At 39.8% G+C, this 20,679-nt stretch overlaps 1 protein-coding gene across 1 annotated transcript in view; it reads left to right on the forward strand.

Moving 5' to 3' along the window:
* Positions 1-20,679, forward strand: part of Atl1 (atlastin GTPase 1) — a 70,782-nt gene that overhangs the window by 44,487 nt on the left and 5,616 nt on the right. The window contains exons 7-11 of the mRNA XM_060387589.1: positions 9,993-10,085; positions 10,621-10,759; positions 17,232-17,359; positions 18,311-18,367; positions 18,828-18,899. Of these exons, the coding sequence (XP_060243572.1) occupies positions 9,993-10,085; positions 10,621-10,759; positions 17,232-17,359; positions 18,311-18,367; positions 18,828-18,899 (489 nt within the window). The remainder of the gene's footprint in view (positions 1-9,992; positions 10,086-10,620; positions 10,760-17,231; positions 17,360-18,310; positions 18,368-18,827; positions 18,900-20,679) is intronic.

Genomic DNA, 20,679 nt, shown 5'->3' on the forward strand with positions numbered 1-20,679 from the left:
TAAAAGAGAAGAGATGGGACTCTATGATATCCATAGCCTTGGCCATGGATGCAAAGCTTCCTTCATAAACATGGATTAAAGTCATTTCAGCATTATAGCATCTTGACTCGCAGTCCCTATGTTGAGACAAGGAAGCCGCACTGTCCAGGTCATGCAGAAGCAACAGTCTGGCGAAGGTCTGTTCCAGCCACTGCATACCCGGCGGACAGTATCTGCAGCAGGGAAGGTTCCAATACCAGAGATGGAGTGCCGTGTCTGTAGACAGATGGCCAGCAAGTGTAAGTTTAGTTGAATAGGAAAATTAGAGGCATAAGTCCTTAAAGAGAATTTCCTGGGCAAGAATTTTACTTCCTCTCAGAGCCTTGATTTCTTTCTCAAATGTATAGTTGAGGATTGTTGCAAATATTACTTTTTCTTCCTAGTCTTTCCCATAGTTCTCTCTTTTTTCTTTTCTTTGTTTTTCTTTGTTTCTTTTCTTCTTCTTTTTTTTTTCACAAAATAAATGGAATCTAGGACCTTCCACACACTAGGCAAGTGCTCTTCCCTGAGCTGCTTCCTGCCCCTCCCACAGCACATTTATTAACTATTTCATGTCCTCAGATACCACAAGTGCCTTTGACATCAGAACAGAGCTGAGTCTTTCTGTGAGATAACAGAAAGTCCAGTGTTTCCACACGCCCCTGAGTGAAGATGCGATTATCGCTGACATAGTGAGTCCAAGGAGCTTTCAGTGAAGGCAAAAGTTGCATGTGTGTGTGCTTAGTAAGAAAATACATGGCACAAACAATTGGAAATGTCATAATTTCTCCTTCATATTGGACCTCTATGCAGAAAGTCAGGAATTATTTTACCATAGTTTGCCTAATTATATGCAAGGTCACTCTATTTCCATGATTTAAGATGTTCAATTGCAAAATTTCTTGAAAGTGATTCAAGCCACTTTGGAACAAAACATTCTTGGGCAAAAATCTGTGATGGTCAGAGCTGCCAAATAATGCCAGAGGAATACCCAAGAAAAAGAATGGCTACTGTCTGCTCACTAGGGGTCAAGATTAGTATGTGATGGGCCAAGGAGAGAGGACAGCCACCTGGAAAAGCTCCCTACCCTATTTAGGTTCTGTCCACAGAGTGACTTAGGTGTCCCCAGAGCTGCAAATTAGAGTTACTTAGATGACAGCACAGAATTAGGTCAAGGGTCAGTCCAAAGGTCCCTAAGTTTCCACACTTAGGTTATGGAATGTAACCACTGGATAAAGACCACAACTGAGCTAGTATTTTTTGTTTCACGGCACGTGCAGTGCAGAGCGTGTTTTATATGTTATTCAGATTAATGCTTACTGTGATAGCATTATTCATAATTTTTCCCTTTCACCCAATGAGAAAATGGGCAGACAGAAGAGTTTATAAATTTCATAGTCTCTATACATACTATGACAGTGCAGAAGTGATATCTATCTAATCTAGGCCACAGGTCTGAACCCTTGGACCCAGCTACCATCCTCGGCACTTGTTGAACTATAATTTGTGATTTTGTGTTTTAATGATCATATCCCACCTCATCAGTTAACCTACATGCCTTAAGGGCAGCAGCTTTGTAATTTTTTTCCCCTAGGGTACATGAAACTCCTCAGACAAACAATGAATATTCAGCGAGTGGCCCCTAATGGTCATGGTGCATACATTCAGATTTGTATGTAGTTTTAATGTAAGGAAATCCACTGTGTTCAAAATCAGAGACCTAAACTCAACTGACTCTAGAATGCTGTCCCTCGGTTCATTCTGTTAACTGCCTATATTCTCTCTGCTCAGTTTCTCTCCACCAGGCATGCTTTCTGGAAAGTTCCTTCTGCTGTTTCCCTAACCTCTGAAGAAGCTCCTCTCTCAAAGGGTAGTATGGGAAAGGAAGGCTACACCACCCCAGTCTACTGGCTCAGAGACTATAGAGGTTGACTTTCCAGGGCTGAGTTTTAAGAAAATGTATGCAACACCAGAAGATAGAAATGTGCTGTAGATGTCTTCAATATTTTGATAGATATTCACTGTCCTCAGCTGTCAGTTCCATTTCAGCTAGTCTGCTAACGGAAGACACACTGTAAGAGCAGCACTGCCCATTCTTGACTCTGTAACCCACAAAACAAGGTCAATAGTTTCCACAGTGGGGGTCTTCCTGACAGGCTGGCTCTCACAAGTTGTCAATTGAAACAAGCTGTTATTAAGATGGTCTCAAAACAAATCTCTAGTGTTTTGCTCTACATGAAACTGAAGTTAAAACTGAAACTGACTAAACATATCAAAGACTAATTCAGATATTCATTGGCCACTGATTTTAAATCAGTTTTCCTTCGGAGGATATGATTAATTTCACATATTTTATGATGGGTGTATACATAAATTTAGCATTAGCTTTCCAATATTAGATATTTAAATATTTTATACAGACATCAACACATATACTGACATATTCCATATACTTTTGTAACATTAATATCATAATGTTATCCTAAGAATATTCTGTACTTTACATGTTGTCTCTGAATCGGGATCTTTGGTACATATAGGTATATTTAGCTATAGATTTTGTTTTGTTTTGTTTTTCACTATAACTCACAGTAGGGCTATAACATCTCTTCTCAGTGATTTTCTAATGACTGTAGTTTGTTTCCAAAGAGAAATTGACAGTAATTTCCATTATTCAAATAAAAAGAACATTTGTAGGATAAAATAGTATAGGCCCATCATTTGCCTAACTCAGTTTAATTCATCTGAAAAACTATTATGACTTAACGCATTTTTTGTCTGACAAATGAAGGGAATTTATGACTATCTCTGTCCATGCAGATGAACACACGGCTGAGCAATAGAAAAATGATGGCCTTTTGGAGTGCAGACTGCAGATCTTAGAATTCTATGTGTGACAAACCACATAAAGTACCTTGGACATAATGGGAGGGGGCCGTAGTCACCATTATCAACTAATGAGAAGTAGTTACTAGTAAGCTAATCTGTGAATTACCAGTGCCTGGGAGTCATCACAGGAACTGGCGAATGCTGTAGAAATCAAAGCTTCTAAATTGTTTGGTCAAAGAACCAGCTCACCAGCAAGTTTGGGAACTTGAGCGTTAGCATTGATTCTGTGGTGACTATTATTATTAGAACTTGCGAGCTTGGAAAAATAAGGCTTCATGCTGGCTTTTCTATTTATTATTTTGAAGGAAGATGCCCAGTGGATATGAGTGAAGACTGAAACTAAAATTCTTAAGAAAAATGCAAAATCCACATACTTCATTTTATTTATCCTGGTTTACAAACTTATACTTTATTACTTAGCTAACTTCTGTTTTCAAGACATTTGTTTTAGGTATAAGTGTTTCTGATACAAGTTATATTTTGACATTCTTAAAACAAAAAGTAGGCACCAATTTAAAGTTAATGGACTAAAAATAGTTTTCTCTACAAAAAGTTCTCTCTCAGTCAGAGTATACATAACAGGAGAAACGCACTGTCTCAGTGAAGCATGATAATAACCACACAGTCACATGCTGAGAGGCCCATGTAAGAAAAGATTGATCAAGAGAGTTTATATCCAGCAAAGTCGAGTTTCAAATGGTGACCAGGATGTAAGCATGACAGCAGAGCTGTTTCATGACCCCCAAGTATCTTCCCCATGGACAAGGCTGGCGTGAAGACCAGGTGAACACTACATCCTGTTATTGTGGTTGGAAGAGCAAGTGAGAGATAAAAGGAGCCAAGTACGGCGGCACACACCTTCAACGCCAGCCCTCAGGAAGAGAGACCGGTGGGTGCTTGTGAGCTGAAGGCCAGCCTCGTCTGCAGAGATAGTTCTAGGACAGCCACGGCTACACAGAGAGATCCTGTCTTGAAAAAAACAACAAAAGAAAGAGAAAAGGAGAGCATCATATGTAATGTTTTCATTCTATGAGCAAAGAAATTAAAAACAAAGAGAACATATGCTAAAAGCTTTTCAAAGTTTTCATTAAATATTTATAGCCACTGATGGCAGTATTGGCATTGCTACTCTAAGGCTTTTTGCATTTGTGTTATAGCATAAAACAATTAGGTAATTATGGGATGTCATAATTCAGTATTTTCCTGTGCCTAGAAAAATCAAGATTCTTTTTTTCTTTTTTCTTTTTTTAATTTTTAAGTTTATTACAATTTATTCACTTTGTATCCCAGCTGTAGCCCCCCTCTCTTATCCCCCTGCAATCCTGCCCTACCTCCCTCTTCTCCTCCATGCCCCTTCCCCAGTCCACTGATAGGGGAAGTCCTCCTCCCCTTCCCTCTGACCCTAGCCTACCATGTCTCATCAGGACTGTCTGCTTTGTCTTCCTCTGTGGCCTGGTAAGGCTGCCTCCCCACCAGCGGGAGGTGATCAAAGAGCTAGCCATTGAGTTCATGTCAGAGACAGCTCCTATTCCCCTTACTAGGAATATATTTGGAGACTGAGCTGCCATGGGCTACATCTATGCAAGAGTTCTAGGTTATCTCCATGAATGGTCCTTGTTTGGAGTATCACTCTCAGAAAAGACCCCTGTGCCCAGATTTTTTGGTTCTGTTATTCTCCTTGTGGAGCTCCTGCCCCCTCCACGTTTTTCTATCTCTCTCTTCTTTCAAAAGATTCTCTGCACTCTGCCCAAAGTTTGGCTATGAGTCTCAGCATCTGCTGGGTAGAGTCGTTCAGAGGCCCTCTGTTGTAGGCTCCTGTCCTGTTCCCTGTTTTCTCCCTCTTCTGATGAATCCCATTTGCCTTTCAGAATGAGGAGTGAACATCTTACCCAGGGTTCTCCTTCTAGCTTAACTTCTTATCCTATATTATATCTAATAATATTTTGTAAGTGAGTATATATCAGATGTACCTCTCTGCTTCTAAGATACCTCAATCAGGATGATCTTTTCTAGTTCCCACCATTTGCCTGCAAATTTTATGATTTCTTGTTTTTAATTGTTGAATAGTAGTCCATTGTGTAAATGTAACACAATTTCTGTATCCATTCCTCAGTTGAAGGACATTTGGGTTGTTTCCAGATTCTGGCTATTATGAATAAAGCTGCTATGAACATGGTTGAGCAAATGTTCATGTTATATAGTTAAGCATATTTTGGATATATGCCTAGGAGTGGTATAGCTGGATTTTGAGGTAGCACTATTCCTAATTTTCTGAGAAAGTGCCAGATTGAGTTCCAAAACAGTTGTATAAGTTTACATTCCCACCAGCAATAGAGGAGGGTTCCCCTTTCTCCACATCCTCTCCAGCATGTATTGTCACTTGAGTTTTTTATCTTAGCCATTCTGATAGGTGTAAGGTGAAATCTCAGGGTCATTTTGATTTGTATCTCCATGATGACTTAAGGATGTTAAGCATTTCTTTAAGTGTTTCTCTGCCATTCAATTTATGTTCGTAGCAGCGTTATAATAGCCAGAATCTGGAAACAGATATTATTAAGGAATTCAGTGAAAATATCTTGCTCCTATATCTGAGTGTTCAAATGCAAATACTAGCACGAATTAAGGTAATATTCTATCACATACATATTACATATACACATACATGTATACATGCACATATATCCAAGTACTGGCTTTGCCCACTGAAAAGACCTAGGAATAATGAGCAGGTAAGCATCACCCAGCATTGGTAATGTTGAAGTTATAGTTTCCAACTCAAAGAAACTGGTGCTGCTTGAAGAAGTGTTTGACTCTGTGTCTAGGATGAATCCCAGTGCCTAGAGCAGAAGTAGCTGGGTCAGTGAAAGTTTGAGGCCATCTTGGTTTATGTAGCTAGTGCCAGGCCAGTCAGGGACAGATAATAAGTCAGTCTCTCTCTCCGTTTCTGTCTCTGTCTCTGTCTGTGTGTGTGTGTGTGTGTGTATGTGTATTGGGCGGGTGATAGAGGGAGGCATAACTTGGAACACCTTTCAAAAAAGATATGTGATAAAGGTATATTAGTTATTTGTCTGGGTTTTTTTGTGTGTGTGTGTGTGTATTTGTAACATTTGCCAGGCTTTTCCCAAGACTTTTGTATTTTTTATATTTTATATTTTTTCTTATAGAGAACCTCCACTGCCCCCACAAATTAGATAAACTTCACGTTCTACATCCTTGTATACTACATGCCATAATAAGAGCTCCTAAAGAAGCTAATGGAATAAATGTAATAGAGAGAAACTGTTTTAAAAGATGATAGATGCAAAACTTGAATCTTCATGGTATCTCTCTAGGAAATACTGATGAGTTCCAGTCAACATTAGAATATACTGATATACTTAGTATATTTAAGGAAAAATAATTTCCGTAGAATTTGCCACAGTAATATTCAGTAAATAGGGGCAGCCGAACAATTATGACAAAGCTTTGAAAATCAGTCTAAGAATTTTATTTCTAGCTAATTGGTCTAAGAACTATCAAATAAGCAGTAGAAATTCTCGAGAATGAGAGTAGTCAAGAAGTGCAGCAGCTCTAATTCTCTTGTTTTGATTGCTGGGGACCTACTGAGTATGAGCCTTGGGGCCAACCCCAGCACCACAAGATGAGGGTGTAACTGGTGAAAGCTTAGGTGTATAGGCTGACACTAAAGGACTTCTGATATGTTGGATCAAATTAGAAACCACATAAGCACCACCAAGACTTAAGACGATTACAGAGCATATAATACAAGTGTTTTGAACCTTGACATTAATGTTGGTAATTAAGAATCTACACAAAACACTGATTCTGTGCCAAGCATTGTGTTTATCCTAATAACGAGCAGGCAAGAGAGTCAGTCTTTGCCTTCAGAGACTTGTAATCCATGGCAAGCCAAGGCACTGTAGTACAGGAGTGGAGATCTGTGGTTATCTGTGGTCCCCAGTCTCCACTCCAAGGTGTTGGTAGCACTCCTCCCAATGGGAATCTACTCTCATTGGCTCAGGTGAAGGGTACCACCCACCCCTCACAGAGAAGTCTGTTCACATCTCTGCATCCCTCTGTCCACAGTGGTAGTTTCAGGACTGGACATTTAATCACAGGTAGTTAGTCCCTGGACTTTGCTGGTAGAGCTGTTATAAAAACTGAACTGTGGGGCTGGAGAGATGGCTCAGTGGTTAAGAGCCTGTTCCTGTAGAGGACCTGGGTTCAATTCTCAGCACCCACATAGCAGCTCCCAACTGTCTGAAACTCCAGTTCCAGGGGAGCCATCGCACCAGGTGTGCACGCGGTGCACACACCTGTGCATGCAGGCGAGACACCCGTACACTTAAAAATCAACACACCTTTTTAAAAACTGAACTGCACAGTAGTGCCGATCTACGGCAGTGTTCTTCCAAATCTCGGTGTCACTTTGGCCATCGTGTAGAAAGGACTAATTAGAAAAAGAAAAGGCTCAGAGCATACAACCAAGTTTTTGTCAGAGATAACCCCGCTCCCTTACTAGGGAATCCACATGGAGACTGAGCTGCCTACCGGCTACATCTGAGCAGGGGGTCTAGGTCCTCTTCATGCATGGTCCTTGGTTGGTGCATCGGTCTCTGCAGGCCCTCCTGGGCCCAGATTTTTTGGCTTTGTTGGTCTCCTTGTGGAGCTCCTGTCCCCCCGGGGTCCTTCTGTCCCCCTGGAGTCCTTCTGTCTCCCCATTCTTCTGTAACACTCTCTGCACTCTGTTCAAAGTTTTGCTGTGAGTCTCAGCTTCTGCTTCTATCCTCTGCTGGGTGGAGTCTTTCAGAGGACATCTATAGTAGATTCTCCTCTGTTCCCTCTCTTCCACTGCTTCTGGTATCTATCCTGTTTGCCCTTCTGAATGAGAATTAAGCATCTCCCTAGGGTCTTCCTTGTTAGTTAGCTTATTTAGGTCTGTGGATTTTAGTAGGATTAACCTATATTATATGGCTAATGTACACTTATATGTGAGTATACACCATGCATGTCTCTGGTTCTGGGTTATATCACTCAGGATGATCTTTTCTAGTTTCATCCATTTGCCTGCAAATTTCATGATTTTCTTGTTTTTAATAGTTTAGTAGTATTCCATTGTGTAAATGTAACACAGTTTCTGTTTCCATTCTTCAGCTGGGGGACATCTAAGTTGTTTCCAGATTCTGGTTATTATGAATACAGCTGTTATGAACGTAGTTGAGCAAATGTCCCTGTTGAATGATGGAGTATCTTTCGGGTATATGCCCAAGAGTGGTATTACTGGGTCTTGAGGTAGCACTAGTCCCAATTTTCTGAGAAAGCACCAGATTGATTTCCAAAGCAGTTGTATAAGTTTGCATTCTCACCAGCAATGGAAGAGAGTTCCCCTTTCTCCACATCCTTGCCAGCATGTGTTTTCACTTGCCAGGCCACAGAGGAAGAGGACCCTTATGAGACTTGCTTGATAGGCTAGCATCAGATGGTAGGGGAGGAGGACTTCCCCTTTCAGTGGACTAAGGGAGGGGAATGGGGAAAGAAGGAGGGAGGGTGGGACTAGGAGGTAATGAGGGAGGGGGCTACAATCAGGATATGAAGTGAATAAATTATAAAAAATTAAAAAATTAAAAAAAAAAGAAAGGAAAAAGGCTCTGGTCTTCTCAGTTTGGGAACCAGTATTCTATTCTATGCTTTTAAACTTAATCATATTGAAGTTGGTTTTCATTATTTACAACAGAAAAAAAATCATCAAATTCTGATATGTTAAAATATTATCATGAGGAAAGTACAAATAACATGGGTGGTGACTGTGAATGATAAACAGTTATGCAACAGCATGCTAAATTTCACAAATACAGTGTTGGGTGAAGACATGTAAAACCAACTTAGGATTTCTCAAGTCTAAATAGTGGATCAAGCTTAAGCAGAGGTGGAGGGAAGAAGGCAGGAGTGGGGGCTTCTGGGTGATAGAAATTGTTTTCCCATCTAGTGCTGGTACATGGTATGCTCAGCTTCTGAAAATACATTAAGCCATAACATTATATGTGATGTTCAGTATGTAGAGCAAATTTCAACACAGACGACTTTAAAGTGAACATACAACTTGTGAACTTTTGGTGGTGAAATATCAGTTACTTGAAACTCATCACTGTCTTAAGTGCCATATTAAATGTTTTAGACATTTAATTTCATTTATATCTTAGTGTAATATGTTTTACTTTGTGTCATTTAGATACTCTCATTAAAAAAAAAATAGAATTGTCTTTTTTTTCCCTTGTATATAAACTGCTTACTAAGTCTTAGTTATAGTTGCCTTTGAGATTTGGAATTCATTTTAAATTTTTCTTTGGACTTGATATTTTTGTGAAAAGAAAATGCATATTATGATTTCTACAAAAATAAAATAATTCAGTTTAGGAAAAAGCTGGTGGAGGGCAGGCCAAATGTTTGAAATATAGGAGTGCTTACTGCTAAGGCTTATTAGCTGAGTTTCATCCCTAGAACCTACGTGGTGGGAAGAGAGAACCAACCCACCAGTTTTCCTCTGACTTCCAAACGCATTGGCATACACACAAACACAGAAAAAGTTAAAAATATCTAAAAAGCAAACAAAAGGATAAAAGCTGGTGGAGTGTTTGCCAGAGGATGGCTGTGAGTTCAGAGACAGCCTGGCCTACACAGGAAGTTCAATACCACCCTGGACTCAGACCAAAATTGTCTCAAATGTTTTACACTTTAAAAGGCTGTCTGATATCTTACGCATATACTCTGCTGTAGCCATTGAGCGGGGACATAGGAACATGCCACACAAAATCTAATTATTGCTCCATTCAGCCAGCTGAATGTTGGTCATGACTGTCCCTCATTCATCTCAGTGGGATGCATTCATTGTGGAGCTAGTAGGCAGCTTGCTGCTCACACTTAGCAGAAGCGTAGTGGTGTCTGAGAAACTGGTAACTGCTTGGACTATGACAAGGAACACTATGATAAGGAACACTGTTAAGATGCAATAATGTGATTGGCTCCAGTAAAAAGCAGAGGGCTACAACCTCTAAGCACTCTTACCTGCCCTTTCTTACTACTTTCAGAGTCTGATATTTCTTGTTCGAGACTGGAGTTTCCCGTATGAATTTTCATATGGAGCTGATGGTGGCGCCAAGTTCTTGGAAAAACGTCTCAAGGTTGGTTAGTTTTATTGGTGCATGCCATTTCCCCGGATCTAAGCTAGAGGATCTCTGTTGGATGATCTCCTGAATACGCAGGAGCCACAATTCCACTTTCCTGTCGCAGTATGTCTGTAAACAACCCAAGATGGATTTTTAATAAGCCATGGAATTGTAACTTTAAATATTGTCAATGATTTGATAAGATACTTCTTTGGTAATTATGTAAGATACTTACTTATTCCTAAAGGCTCAAAATAGCTACAGTGTAAATATCTAGATATCATTTTTCTGGCAATTAAAATAAGTCTGTCATTCTGTTTCTAAAGACTGTTAAACATATGTCTAAAAAGGATTGGGGATATTTAGGCTTGTTTGAAATACCTAGCCATTCAGATAGCTGTATGCACAAATTCAGTCCTTTAATCCTAGCTACCTCATGCCATTCTTATCATTATGGAAGCAGACAGGCAAAACAAATATAGAATGCCACCAAAATATTTTGTTCAGTTTATGTCCCAAGAAAGTTTAACTTCAGAATGATTTTCTGCAGGTCTCAGGGAACCAGCATGAAGAACTACAGAATGTCAGAAAGCACATCCATTCCTGTTTTACCAACATTTCCTGTTTTCTCCTACCTCATCCTGGCTTAAAAGTAGCTACAAACCCAAACTTCGATGGAAAACTAAAAGGTTTGTCTGCCTTCTCTTTAATCTGTTTGTCTTGCCTATCTGATCATGAAGTCAACTCCACATGTGTGTGGCTGCTGGCTTTGCTTGTGTATTGATGTCAGGCAGACGACGAGCTGCTGGCAAGAGAGCTAGGGAGCAGGCTTGGTGGCCACAGACCCAAATTTCGCCTTCACCAGCAGGCAGCAGCCCTCTCTTCACATCTCTGTGCTTGGAAAATTGCCTCGGTGTGTGCTTAGCTTCCCGTATTTATACTGAAATGGGAAAATGCCTGTGTTTTGGAATATTGCATTTGCTGAAATACATAGTTAGGGGCTGAAAGCAGACACTGCATTCAATACTAAATCTACTGAAGACTTTTACGAATTATGAAAATTTCACCAAAAAACAAATCCTCTCCATATAAGAAAAGAATAAGCACTGAGTGTTTTTCAGCTAATATCTTCTACAGCATGAAATTTGTGCTAACAGAAGTTGACTCATGTTTGAAAAGTTCTGGGATTGGAGGTTGGGTCTTTAGAAATAAAGTTCATGTTGCTGAGAGAGTCAAGGCACTGTCCTTAGACATTTGCTTTGTAGTTAAGTCAAGGTAGTTCAATGGACTTTTGACTGTTTTACTTGTGGGCCTATCATTGAACATACCATGGAATTCAAGCTTTCTTGTCTAATTTATTATGGCTTTTTTTGCAGTGTGTCAGGGGTGAAACAATGACATTTCAGGGTTGTTGTTGTTTTGTTTTGTTTTCAGCACAATTATTGTCAAGGAGATTTCAGGTTACAGTAAAAATTAACAACGTATCTTTTATCAGTTGTTTTATAATTTTTATTTTTTATATTAATTACAGGTTATTTACTTTGTATCGCAGCCATAGTTCCCTCCCTCATTCTCTCCCGATCCCACCCTCCCTCTCTCATTTCCTCCCTGTACTTTCTAAATCGACTGATAGTGGAGGTCCATCTCCCCTTCCATCTGACCCTAGCTTATCAGGTATCTTCAGTACTGGCCTCAGTGTCCTCCTCTGTGGCCTAGCAAGGCTGTTCCTCCCTCAGGGTGTGGGTGAGGGGAAGGTCAAAGAGCCAGCCATTGAGTTCATGTCAGAAATAGTCCCTGTTCCCCTTTACTAGGGCACCCACTTGGATACTGAGCTGCCATGGGCTACATCTGAGCAGGGTTCTAGGTTATATCCATACATGGTCCTTGGTTGGAGAATCAGTCTCAGAAAAGATACCTGTGCCCAGATATATTTGGTCCTTGTGGTGCTCCTATCCTCTCCAGGTCATACTAACTCCCCCTTCTTTCATACGATTCCCTGTACTCTGCCTAAAGTTTGGTTATGAGTCTCAACATCTGCTTTGATACACTGCTAGGTAGAGTCTTTTTATCAGTTTTTAAAAGCTTGCAGATTTGATCAGCAAAAGTGTTTTTCCTTGCAGCCATGGAATTATCTGACACCTTTAACATTGGCAGTTGATATAAGCAGAATTCTAAATGTCTAAGCCACCAGCATTGCTTTTTTACACTTGAGAATTTTTTTTTCCTGTTTTTACAACAGCAAACGGCAGTGGGCATATCATACTGACACACAGATGCCAGAAGCCTGTAATCTCATTGCTGCTCCTGAGCTCTAACCTACTGGTAGACACACAGCCCTCTTACTATCATGAAATTACTAATGGCTTCAGTGTGTCTTGAATGAAGCACATAAATACAGGCTTTTAGAAAGCCTGTCTTTCTTCTCAGGGGTTAGGAGCCTTAAACAGGAACAGAGGGTGAAGGGTGAGAGGTGGGGGTTGGTGGGACACTCCTGGACAAGGGTTCCTTATGAGAAGAAAGAAGCCTACTGGCCTATTTGTTACAGTAGTAAGCAGCTGCAGCTCATGCTTCCATTGAGGCTTTGTAGTGCCCACGCTCGGGAAGGGTTAGGAGAAATCTCACAGAGACAGCCTCCTCCTTTGTAATAATTTGCTCTCCATCCACTTGTCCCTATATGTCCACAGAGACATTGGCCTATGCAGTTGCCTACATCCATCTGCCAGCCGTGAGTTTGAAAGTAGCTAGCCCTGGGAGAAAGAAAAATGAAAATGGTTTCAGTTGTCCTAAGGGGTGTGTTTTAATGAGGCTTGTATACCTTATAGGATTGCTGCTAAATCTGCCTTGTGTACAGAAATATTCTATTTTATCTCAATGTTTTCTTTGTCACTTGTAAAAATCTGTTATCTGCAGCATTTTTCTAATACTGATTTTTTTATTGAAAGATTTTTTCTCACATTAATATATCCTGATTATGATTTTCCTCTACTCCTCCCAGCTCTTCCCCACTACCCCTCCCATCTAGATCCACCCCCTTTCTGTCTCTCATTAGAAGATGACAATAAAATAAAATACATTAATAAGAGGAAACAAAAACTAACACATCCGAATTGGACAAAACAAATAGAAGGGCCCAAGAGAAAGCACAAGAAACAGAGACCTACTTGTCCCACACTAAGGAATCTCGTAGTATATACACAAAGGACCTGTAAGGTAAAAAGAGAGAAGAAAAAATACATAGCTAAAACCATAAAAATAAAATAGATAACAAAGGAAGAGCCCTGACATCACATGCTACAAGGAACCTCCAAAGATGCCATTGAGTCCATTTTCTGTTGGCCTTCCATGGCTGAGCAGCCTACCTTTAAGAGTAGTTTGTTTCCCCGGTGAGACTCCCTTAGAGAAAACTAAATTTCCAAGTGGTTATCAACTGAAGACAACTTGTGGGTTAGGGATAGGAGCGTATGTCCACTTCTCCTTCAGCTCTGCACCCTGTCTGCTGAGGACCCGTCCAGGCGCTGTGCACATTGCCTCAGTCTCTGAGTTCACGTGTCCATCAATCACGTTGGTTTAGAGGCCCTGCTTTCTTGGTGTTCTATTATCCCCTCTGGCTCTTCCACTCTTTCTGCCTCTTTTTCAGTGGAGTTCCCTGGGCTCTGAGGGGAGGAATTTGATGGAGATATCCCGTTTAGGAATGAGTGTTCCAAGGTCTCTGCATAATGCATGGCTGTGAGTCTGTATTTGCTTCAGGAGGAAGCGTCTCTGATGATGGCTGAGCAAGGCACTGATCTCTGAGTATATACAACAGAGTATCATTAGGAGTCATTTTATTGCTGTTTTGTTTTGCTTATTTTAGAGCATTAATACTTGGTTTCACCGAGGTCCTTGGGACATCTGTTCTTAGGTTCTTGGTCACCAAAACAGTGTCAGGTATGGGCTGTATCTCACGGAATCAGCCTTCAGTCAAATCTCACATTGGTTGGTTACTCCCACAAACTTTATATCATCGTTGCAGTTCGGACTCCATTGTAAATCAAAGGGGTTGTCACTGCAGAGTACCTTCCTGTACCAAAGACACTAACATGTAGGGGTGAAAGCTCTATGTAGTCCAGATTGACTTCTGCGTGTTCAATGCATTGTATATGTGTTGTCTTCAACAATGCGGCCTTGCTGTCAGTTTGTGAAGAGCAACCTGTTGTCTTGACAACAGCCTGAGTAGTTTGGAGATTCTCGTGGGACCCCTTTGGCCAACAACTCCAATTAGATGTAAACTAGTCTAGTACCGGGAGCTTTATTTGGCTGACAAGATGTGCACTTGGGGTTCTCTCTCTCTCCCAATGTTTGGCAATTTCATTTAGATCTCCTTCACATGTGTATATATTTTAGGAAGTTTCTACTGTGTTAGGTTTCCATACTACCCCTCAAATGGCCCATTTTAGCTGTCCCTTCCTTGTACTCCTCTCTCTCTCCCCTTTCCACTTGGTCCTCCCATTCCAGTCCCTCGCCCATATATCTGTAATTATCTATTCTCTTTCCCTTTCCTAGGGAGATCTGTCTGTTCCCCCAATACCTTATTCTACACCTAACCTCTATGGTTCTGTGGATTGTAGCTTGGTTATCTTTGACCACAGCTAATATCCACATATAAATGAATGTAGGCTTCCTTTGTCTTTCTAGGTCTGTGTTACCTCATTCAGGATAATTTTTTTTCTAGTTCCATCCATGTACCTGCAAGTTTCATTTCTTCTTCTTTTTTTTAATGGCTGAGTAATTTCATTAAAAAAAAAGTACCACATTTTCTTTATCCATTCTTCTGTTGAGGAACATTTAGATTGTTTCCAATTTCTGTCTTAAGAATAGAGCAACAATGAACATACAAACCCTGAATCTCATAGTGTGATGATTTCTACTCTGGATGTCTTGTGGGCTAGCCATGATATTCTTCAGAATGAAGAATACCATCATCACAATGGTTGTCTCTAGCAAAGAAATGTCTTCTGGTTACAAATAATTGTAAAAACTTTGTTCTTTGGTAATAGGTTCTTAGGTGCTATTTCACAGGCAGAAACAACTTTCTAACGCATCAACACTAATAATTTGCCCATTGTCCTGTAAAGCATTGCAATCATTACCATCTTTAATAACATCAGAAATAACAGTATTTTCAGTGTTCTTTAAAATGTTGTGATTAAACTTAATTGGTATTAATGAAGGAACTTCCCATACTAGAAACCAGAGGTCAGAAGTTTTGAGTCATGCTTATTCGCACTACATTCAACTAGCTTTTGTTGAATTAAATGCCTCTGCTAGCATAGTAAATGGTCTTTTAATTAGTAAGGAGTTACATAACCCAGTCAGGCCATCACAGCATACACTGTGAGGCTGCTTCCTTAGCAGCAGGTATATATTTCAGAGTCAAATGAGAAAAACATATTTCTAATGACTTGGCTGGTAACCTTGAGAAATTACCTTCCTTTGTTAGTTTTCACCCAGATCCTATGCTAGTGTGCCACTCCATAGAGTTAGTTATAAAGTGGACATTGCAAAGGGTATAGTTAGTAACTAAGGTAACTACCACTACCCCTGGATTTCTAAAATGTTTTTACTCTCTTGAGGCAAACCTTACTGAAGAAATGAAAATATAACATCGTCTTGAGTGTTCACCCATCTACACATATTGAACACTCACTGGGCCCTCTGGAAATGGATCTGAATTTATCTAAGGATGTTCTAGATTGTGAATTTACTGTAGTCAACTATATTCGTAAGAGGCCACCACTTGTGTCTATTATTAATATATTGTTATTTTTCTGGACCTATAGAATGCTTAGCAATACTTCAGAGAAAGCAGAAATGTCTAATACTGTTTTCAGAATATATTGTGCCCAAATATGTGGATTGCTTTAATAATAGTTACCTTTCTGGTTTAGTATATCTAGGTGTATTTTTATTCCATTCCAATTTCATAAGACAAGTTCTCAAAAATTATATGTGTGTGTATATTGATTTTAAGTGGTTTTATAAGGAGAAAACTTTATCATATAGACATTTAGGAACATATAGTAATCATTATAGTATTTAGATGTATTGTAGTAATCATTTACTTAGAAACCAAGTCACAGTTCATACCTCCTATACATAGTATGCACATTTTCCATGTATTTAAAGGGACTTATGAAGTTATCCATGTATAGGATAGGACTTATCTGACCTTCTACATTCTGTAGTTTTACTAAGTCTGTATACTAAGTGTGAACTAACAGCTAAGAACAGGTAAATAACAGAGACTACTGCTGATCTGTTTTAAGGCCTGGCTGGCCTATTCTTGCTGTATTATTTTGTGCTGTTGAATTTCACCATTAAAACTATAGATTTTGCTACCACAGGTTACCCAGTTTTCTATAAATACAATGCAGGCAAAGGAAACACAAGAGAACTTGGGTCAGTTTTTAAAGGCAATTCATTTCAAGCCACAAATTATCTGCCCCCCTACCTTTTTATTAGGGATGTGGTCTCACTAGAGTGTGAATAGCACTTGCTTATAAACCCAGAAATTAGGAAATGGGAAGAGGAGTTCAAAGTGAGCCTTGGCTAAATAACAACTTTAAGGTCAGCCTGGGCTACATACTCTCATGTCTGTAACCTGAGCATTTAGGAGGCACAGACAAGAAGAGTCCTTCCAATAGGAGAGCTACAGAGTGAGAGCCTGGTGCAGGCAGCGTCTTGTTATTAACCAGGCTGGACCTGAATGCCTGGACTTAAATGACCCTGCCTCAGGCCCACAACTAGTTGGAATTGCAGGCGCACAGCACCATACCCAGCCTCCTTCTTTTTGAGCCTCTATACATAACTATAAGATAGACTCCAAGGGTTCAGACTACATGAAATGCTTCCACATATGGGCTGTAAAATATGTCTAACATTTAATGTCAAGAAATACTTTATGAACCATGTAATTAGAATAAATATAAGAGAGCCAAACAGTGGGAAATGGTCAAGATGAATGATTCCCAGTATCAGGTCTCCAGAGTTGCTACATTATGGGAAAGTGAGTGGTGTGTTACCACTGGGACAGAGACCTGGAGGTAGCCAAAGGAGGTTTTATTCTGACATGGAGGACTGGACCAGATTTCTAAAATAACGGTGAATTTCCTTTCATTGTAGAAATAGATGATGAATTCATCAAAAACTTGAAAATACTGATTCCGTGGCTGCTTAGTCCTGAGAATCTAGATATTAAAGAGATCAATGGGAACAAAATCACCTGCCGTGGTCTGCTGGAGTACTTCAAGGTATCACTCACATTTCCAGAGCGCCTTCTGAGGCCTCCCCTTGATATGCACTGGGAGGAGTGTCCTTCACATACAAGTGCTGTGGGGCAAGTGTATAAGGCGCCCTCCAAAGCTTTGAGAAATGAAGACACAACTAAGAGAAGTCATTTTCTGAAAAAAGAAAGTCTTTTGTGAGGAAACTACTTAGAAGTAAATTTACCATTTGACTTTAACTTGAGGGAACTTAACTTTCATTTAACTTTGAAATTCAACTATTTCAAAGAGTTGAATGAACCTTTATGGGGTGCTTTCCAGAGTTCCCCCATACTGAAATTCACCCTTTAAGACTGTCCCAAAGCAACTGTATTTTCCTCTTGAAAAAGATTCTTTCAAATTGTTATCTGTAACAATTGCATTTTTAATAGAATTACTTTAAATCTGTATATACCTCTTGACTTTAATTAACACCAAATGCCCTTGGCCAACATACATATTTAAAGAAGAAATTAACTTGATTTATGAAGTGCTTCAAGATTAAATGTCAAATTTTAAGTTGGTATTTTACCATCTATTTTATGTTTTATTTTCCTTCATCACTCTGAACAATGGTTGTATCTGAATTTCTAGTCTTAACACTGTAGATAAGTTTACAGTTTGAATTCATGATCTCCTAGCAGATGAGGTCCATGCAGCTTATCCTGTCAGCAGGGATAAAACTCAGAAAAGGGAGGCTGCTCCATTGGAGGGATTTGAGAAAGCTCTAAGAGAGAAGAGCCTTTCTGAAGAAGGGCAGCATTGGTCTATGGATGTGTATGAGAAGAGCATTTCGGAAGGGGGGAACAGCATTAGCTTAAAAAGCAAAGGAAGACTAGTTCCTGAAAATATTTTTCAAATTGTCAAGACCCTAAAATGCAAGTTACTATGAGAGAAATGAATGAAGTTGCTTGCCTACGTCTTTTTCCTTTGTTTCAGGCATACATAAAGATCTATCAGGGTGAGGAGCTGCCACATCCCAAGTCCATGTTGCAGGTGTGTACTCGCTGAGGGGTGTGCTGTTGGAAAAGGCTCGCCCTGACACTACACTCTCACAGTCACCTGAAGACCACTTGCACAGTCACCCACCCGGGTGTCCATCTGAGCGTTTCATAGGCACACAACAGTTTACTTAGGTTGAGATCCACTTTGTACCCAAGACTTTGTCTCCTCTTTGTACTTAATCTGTTTAGAAACAGGCTCATCCTGTTCTGGCTGGTTCCCACTGCACTTACTGAGATAAGACTGATATACTGTGAAGACAAAAAGTCATCTGAATGAACCCTCACGTTAGCATGATGGCTTATTAAGTCAAAATCTAGGTTTTAGACATCTTAAAAAGTTGATAATAGTAGAAACACTGATTTCAGTTCCTTGATGGCTGGTATACCTTTTGCATGTGATGCTCTGATACATATGACTCCATTTTACATTGTAACATGTACTTTGTCCCAAGGCCACAGCAGAAGCTAACAATTTAGCAGCTGTCGCAACTGCCAAGGACACATACAACAAGAAGATGGAAGAGGTAAGAAATCAGGATTTAAAAAAATAAACAGTATTTTATCTTTGAACTCTTTCTTTAATGTCACATCACACTGTGTCCATACGCAGAGGTGATTTTAATGTCACACTGTGCAGTATGTATATATCGCATGTCTCATATTCCTAAGATTACATAATGTGGTTGGGTTGCTCAGGCAGAATTGCCATGAAGGTGATGCCAGCCTGGCCTATGTAATGAGTTCAAGCCTAGACTGAGACATGTGCAAAATCAAACTCTGTCTCAAAAACAAACAAATAAACAAACAAAAAAACAATGCACAATTTTTTTTGTTGGTTTGGTTTTTCTTTTTTTTAATAATTTTAATTTTTAATAATTTTAATTTAATATTTTTTAATAATTTTAATTTTATTTTATGTGCATTGGTGTGAGGGTGTCAGACCACCTGCCACCAGGAACTGTTTGTGAGTTGTCATGTGGGTGCTGAGAGTTGAACCTGGGTCCCTTGGAAGGGCAGACAGTGCTCTTAACCATTGACCCATTTCTCCAGCCCCCAGTTTAGTTTTTTAAGACAGTTTCTGTGTAGCCTTGGCTGTGCTGGAACTAGCATTGCAGATCAGGCCTTGAGTGCCTGCCTCTGCCGCTCCTGAGCACTAGGATTAAAGGGGTGGGGCACCACCAGGCCACAGTGCAGTTTCAAAAGCATTTAAAAACCAGTTCCCTCCTCACAGAATATTCTGATTCACATTTGGCAAGACGGTCCCACTGGAAGATTTAGTGACTAAAGGTCACATGCGCCTCTCTTCACTGTGCATACTTAATCCTACAGTCTTAGCATTTCTCCTAAAACTTGTAGAAAACAAAAATTAAGCCTCAAGAACCAATGCTTTTATGTATTATGTATTTATGTATTATATTTCCTCATTTCAGTTTTAACTAATGTGAGAAGTATCATTTTCTCCTAAAACATTGTAAGGCCAAAGTGACAACTAAAATTGACAAAACCTTACAATAAAAGGAAATTTGATATATACATGGTTAACTGAAAATCTCTGTGTAACTACTCTTTTATGGGTATGTATGTGTGTTGCGGTCAGGAGCTGCCCCATGTTCACGTGAAGGCCAGTGGAAGCTGTTGAGTAATTTTCTCCTCCCCCCACGCCTTATTCCTTTAAGGGAGGCTCTCACACTGAACTAGAAGCTAAGCTGGTTGGCCAGTGAACTCCACCCCTCAATGCTGGGGTTATAGGCAGGTGCAGCTGTGCCCAGTTTTTATGATTGTTGAGATTCGAACTCAGGTCCTCCTGCTTGCATAAGCAATCATTTCTACCCACTGAGCCATCTCCCCAGCCTACCTTGTAACTTTTTTAAAACTTGAAAGTATAGTTCAAGAACATTTAATATGCTTCTACTTAGTCTAAGAAACATCCAGTTGGCTCCTTTCAAACTAAACCAGTGAAATAGCTAAGGAAAATATACTTCATAGTTCAAGAGTTTTATATTTGATTATTCTTTAAATTAAACTTCATTGGTCAAAATTACTTTAGTATAATTTGACTTCTAGAAGAACTGAGATATAAGCAGTTTTCTCAGCTTTGTATTCATTCTGTGAACAAATAGTTGGCAATTATGTTGGGGCATGTCTTTTCATCTTAAAGAATTTGGTTAAGCCATAGATACTATTTCCTATGTTGTTAAAGAGAGGGGCTGGGCATTATGGTACACCTTTAATCCCAGCACTCAGGACATAGAAGCAGGTAGATTGCTGTAGGTTTGAGGCCAGCCTGACAGCAGCGAATCCCTG

Source organism: Meriones unguiculatus, chromosome 7, assembly GCF_030254825.1.
Source record: "Meriones unguiculatus strain TT.TT164.6M chromosome 7, Bangor_MerUng_6.1, whole genome shotgun sequence".
Lineage (NCBI taxonomy): Eukaryota > Metazoa > Chordata > Mammalia > Rodentia > Muridae > Meriones > Meriones unguiculatus.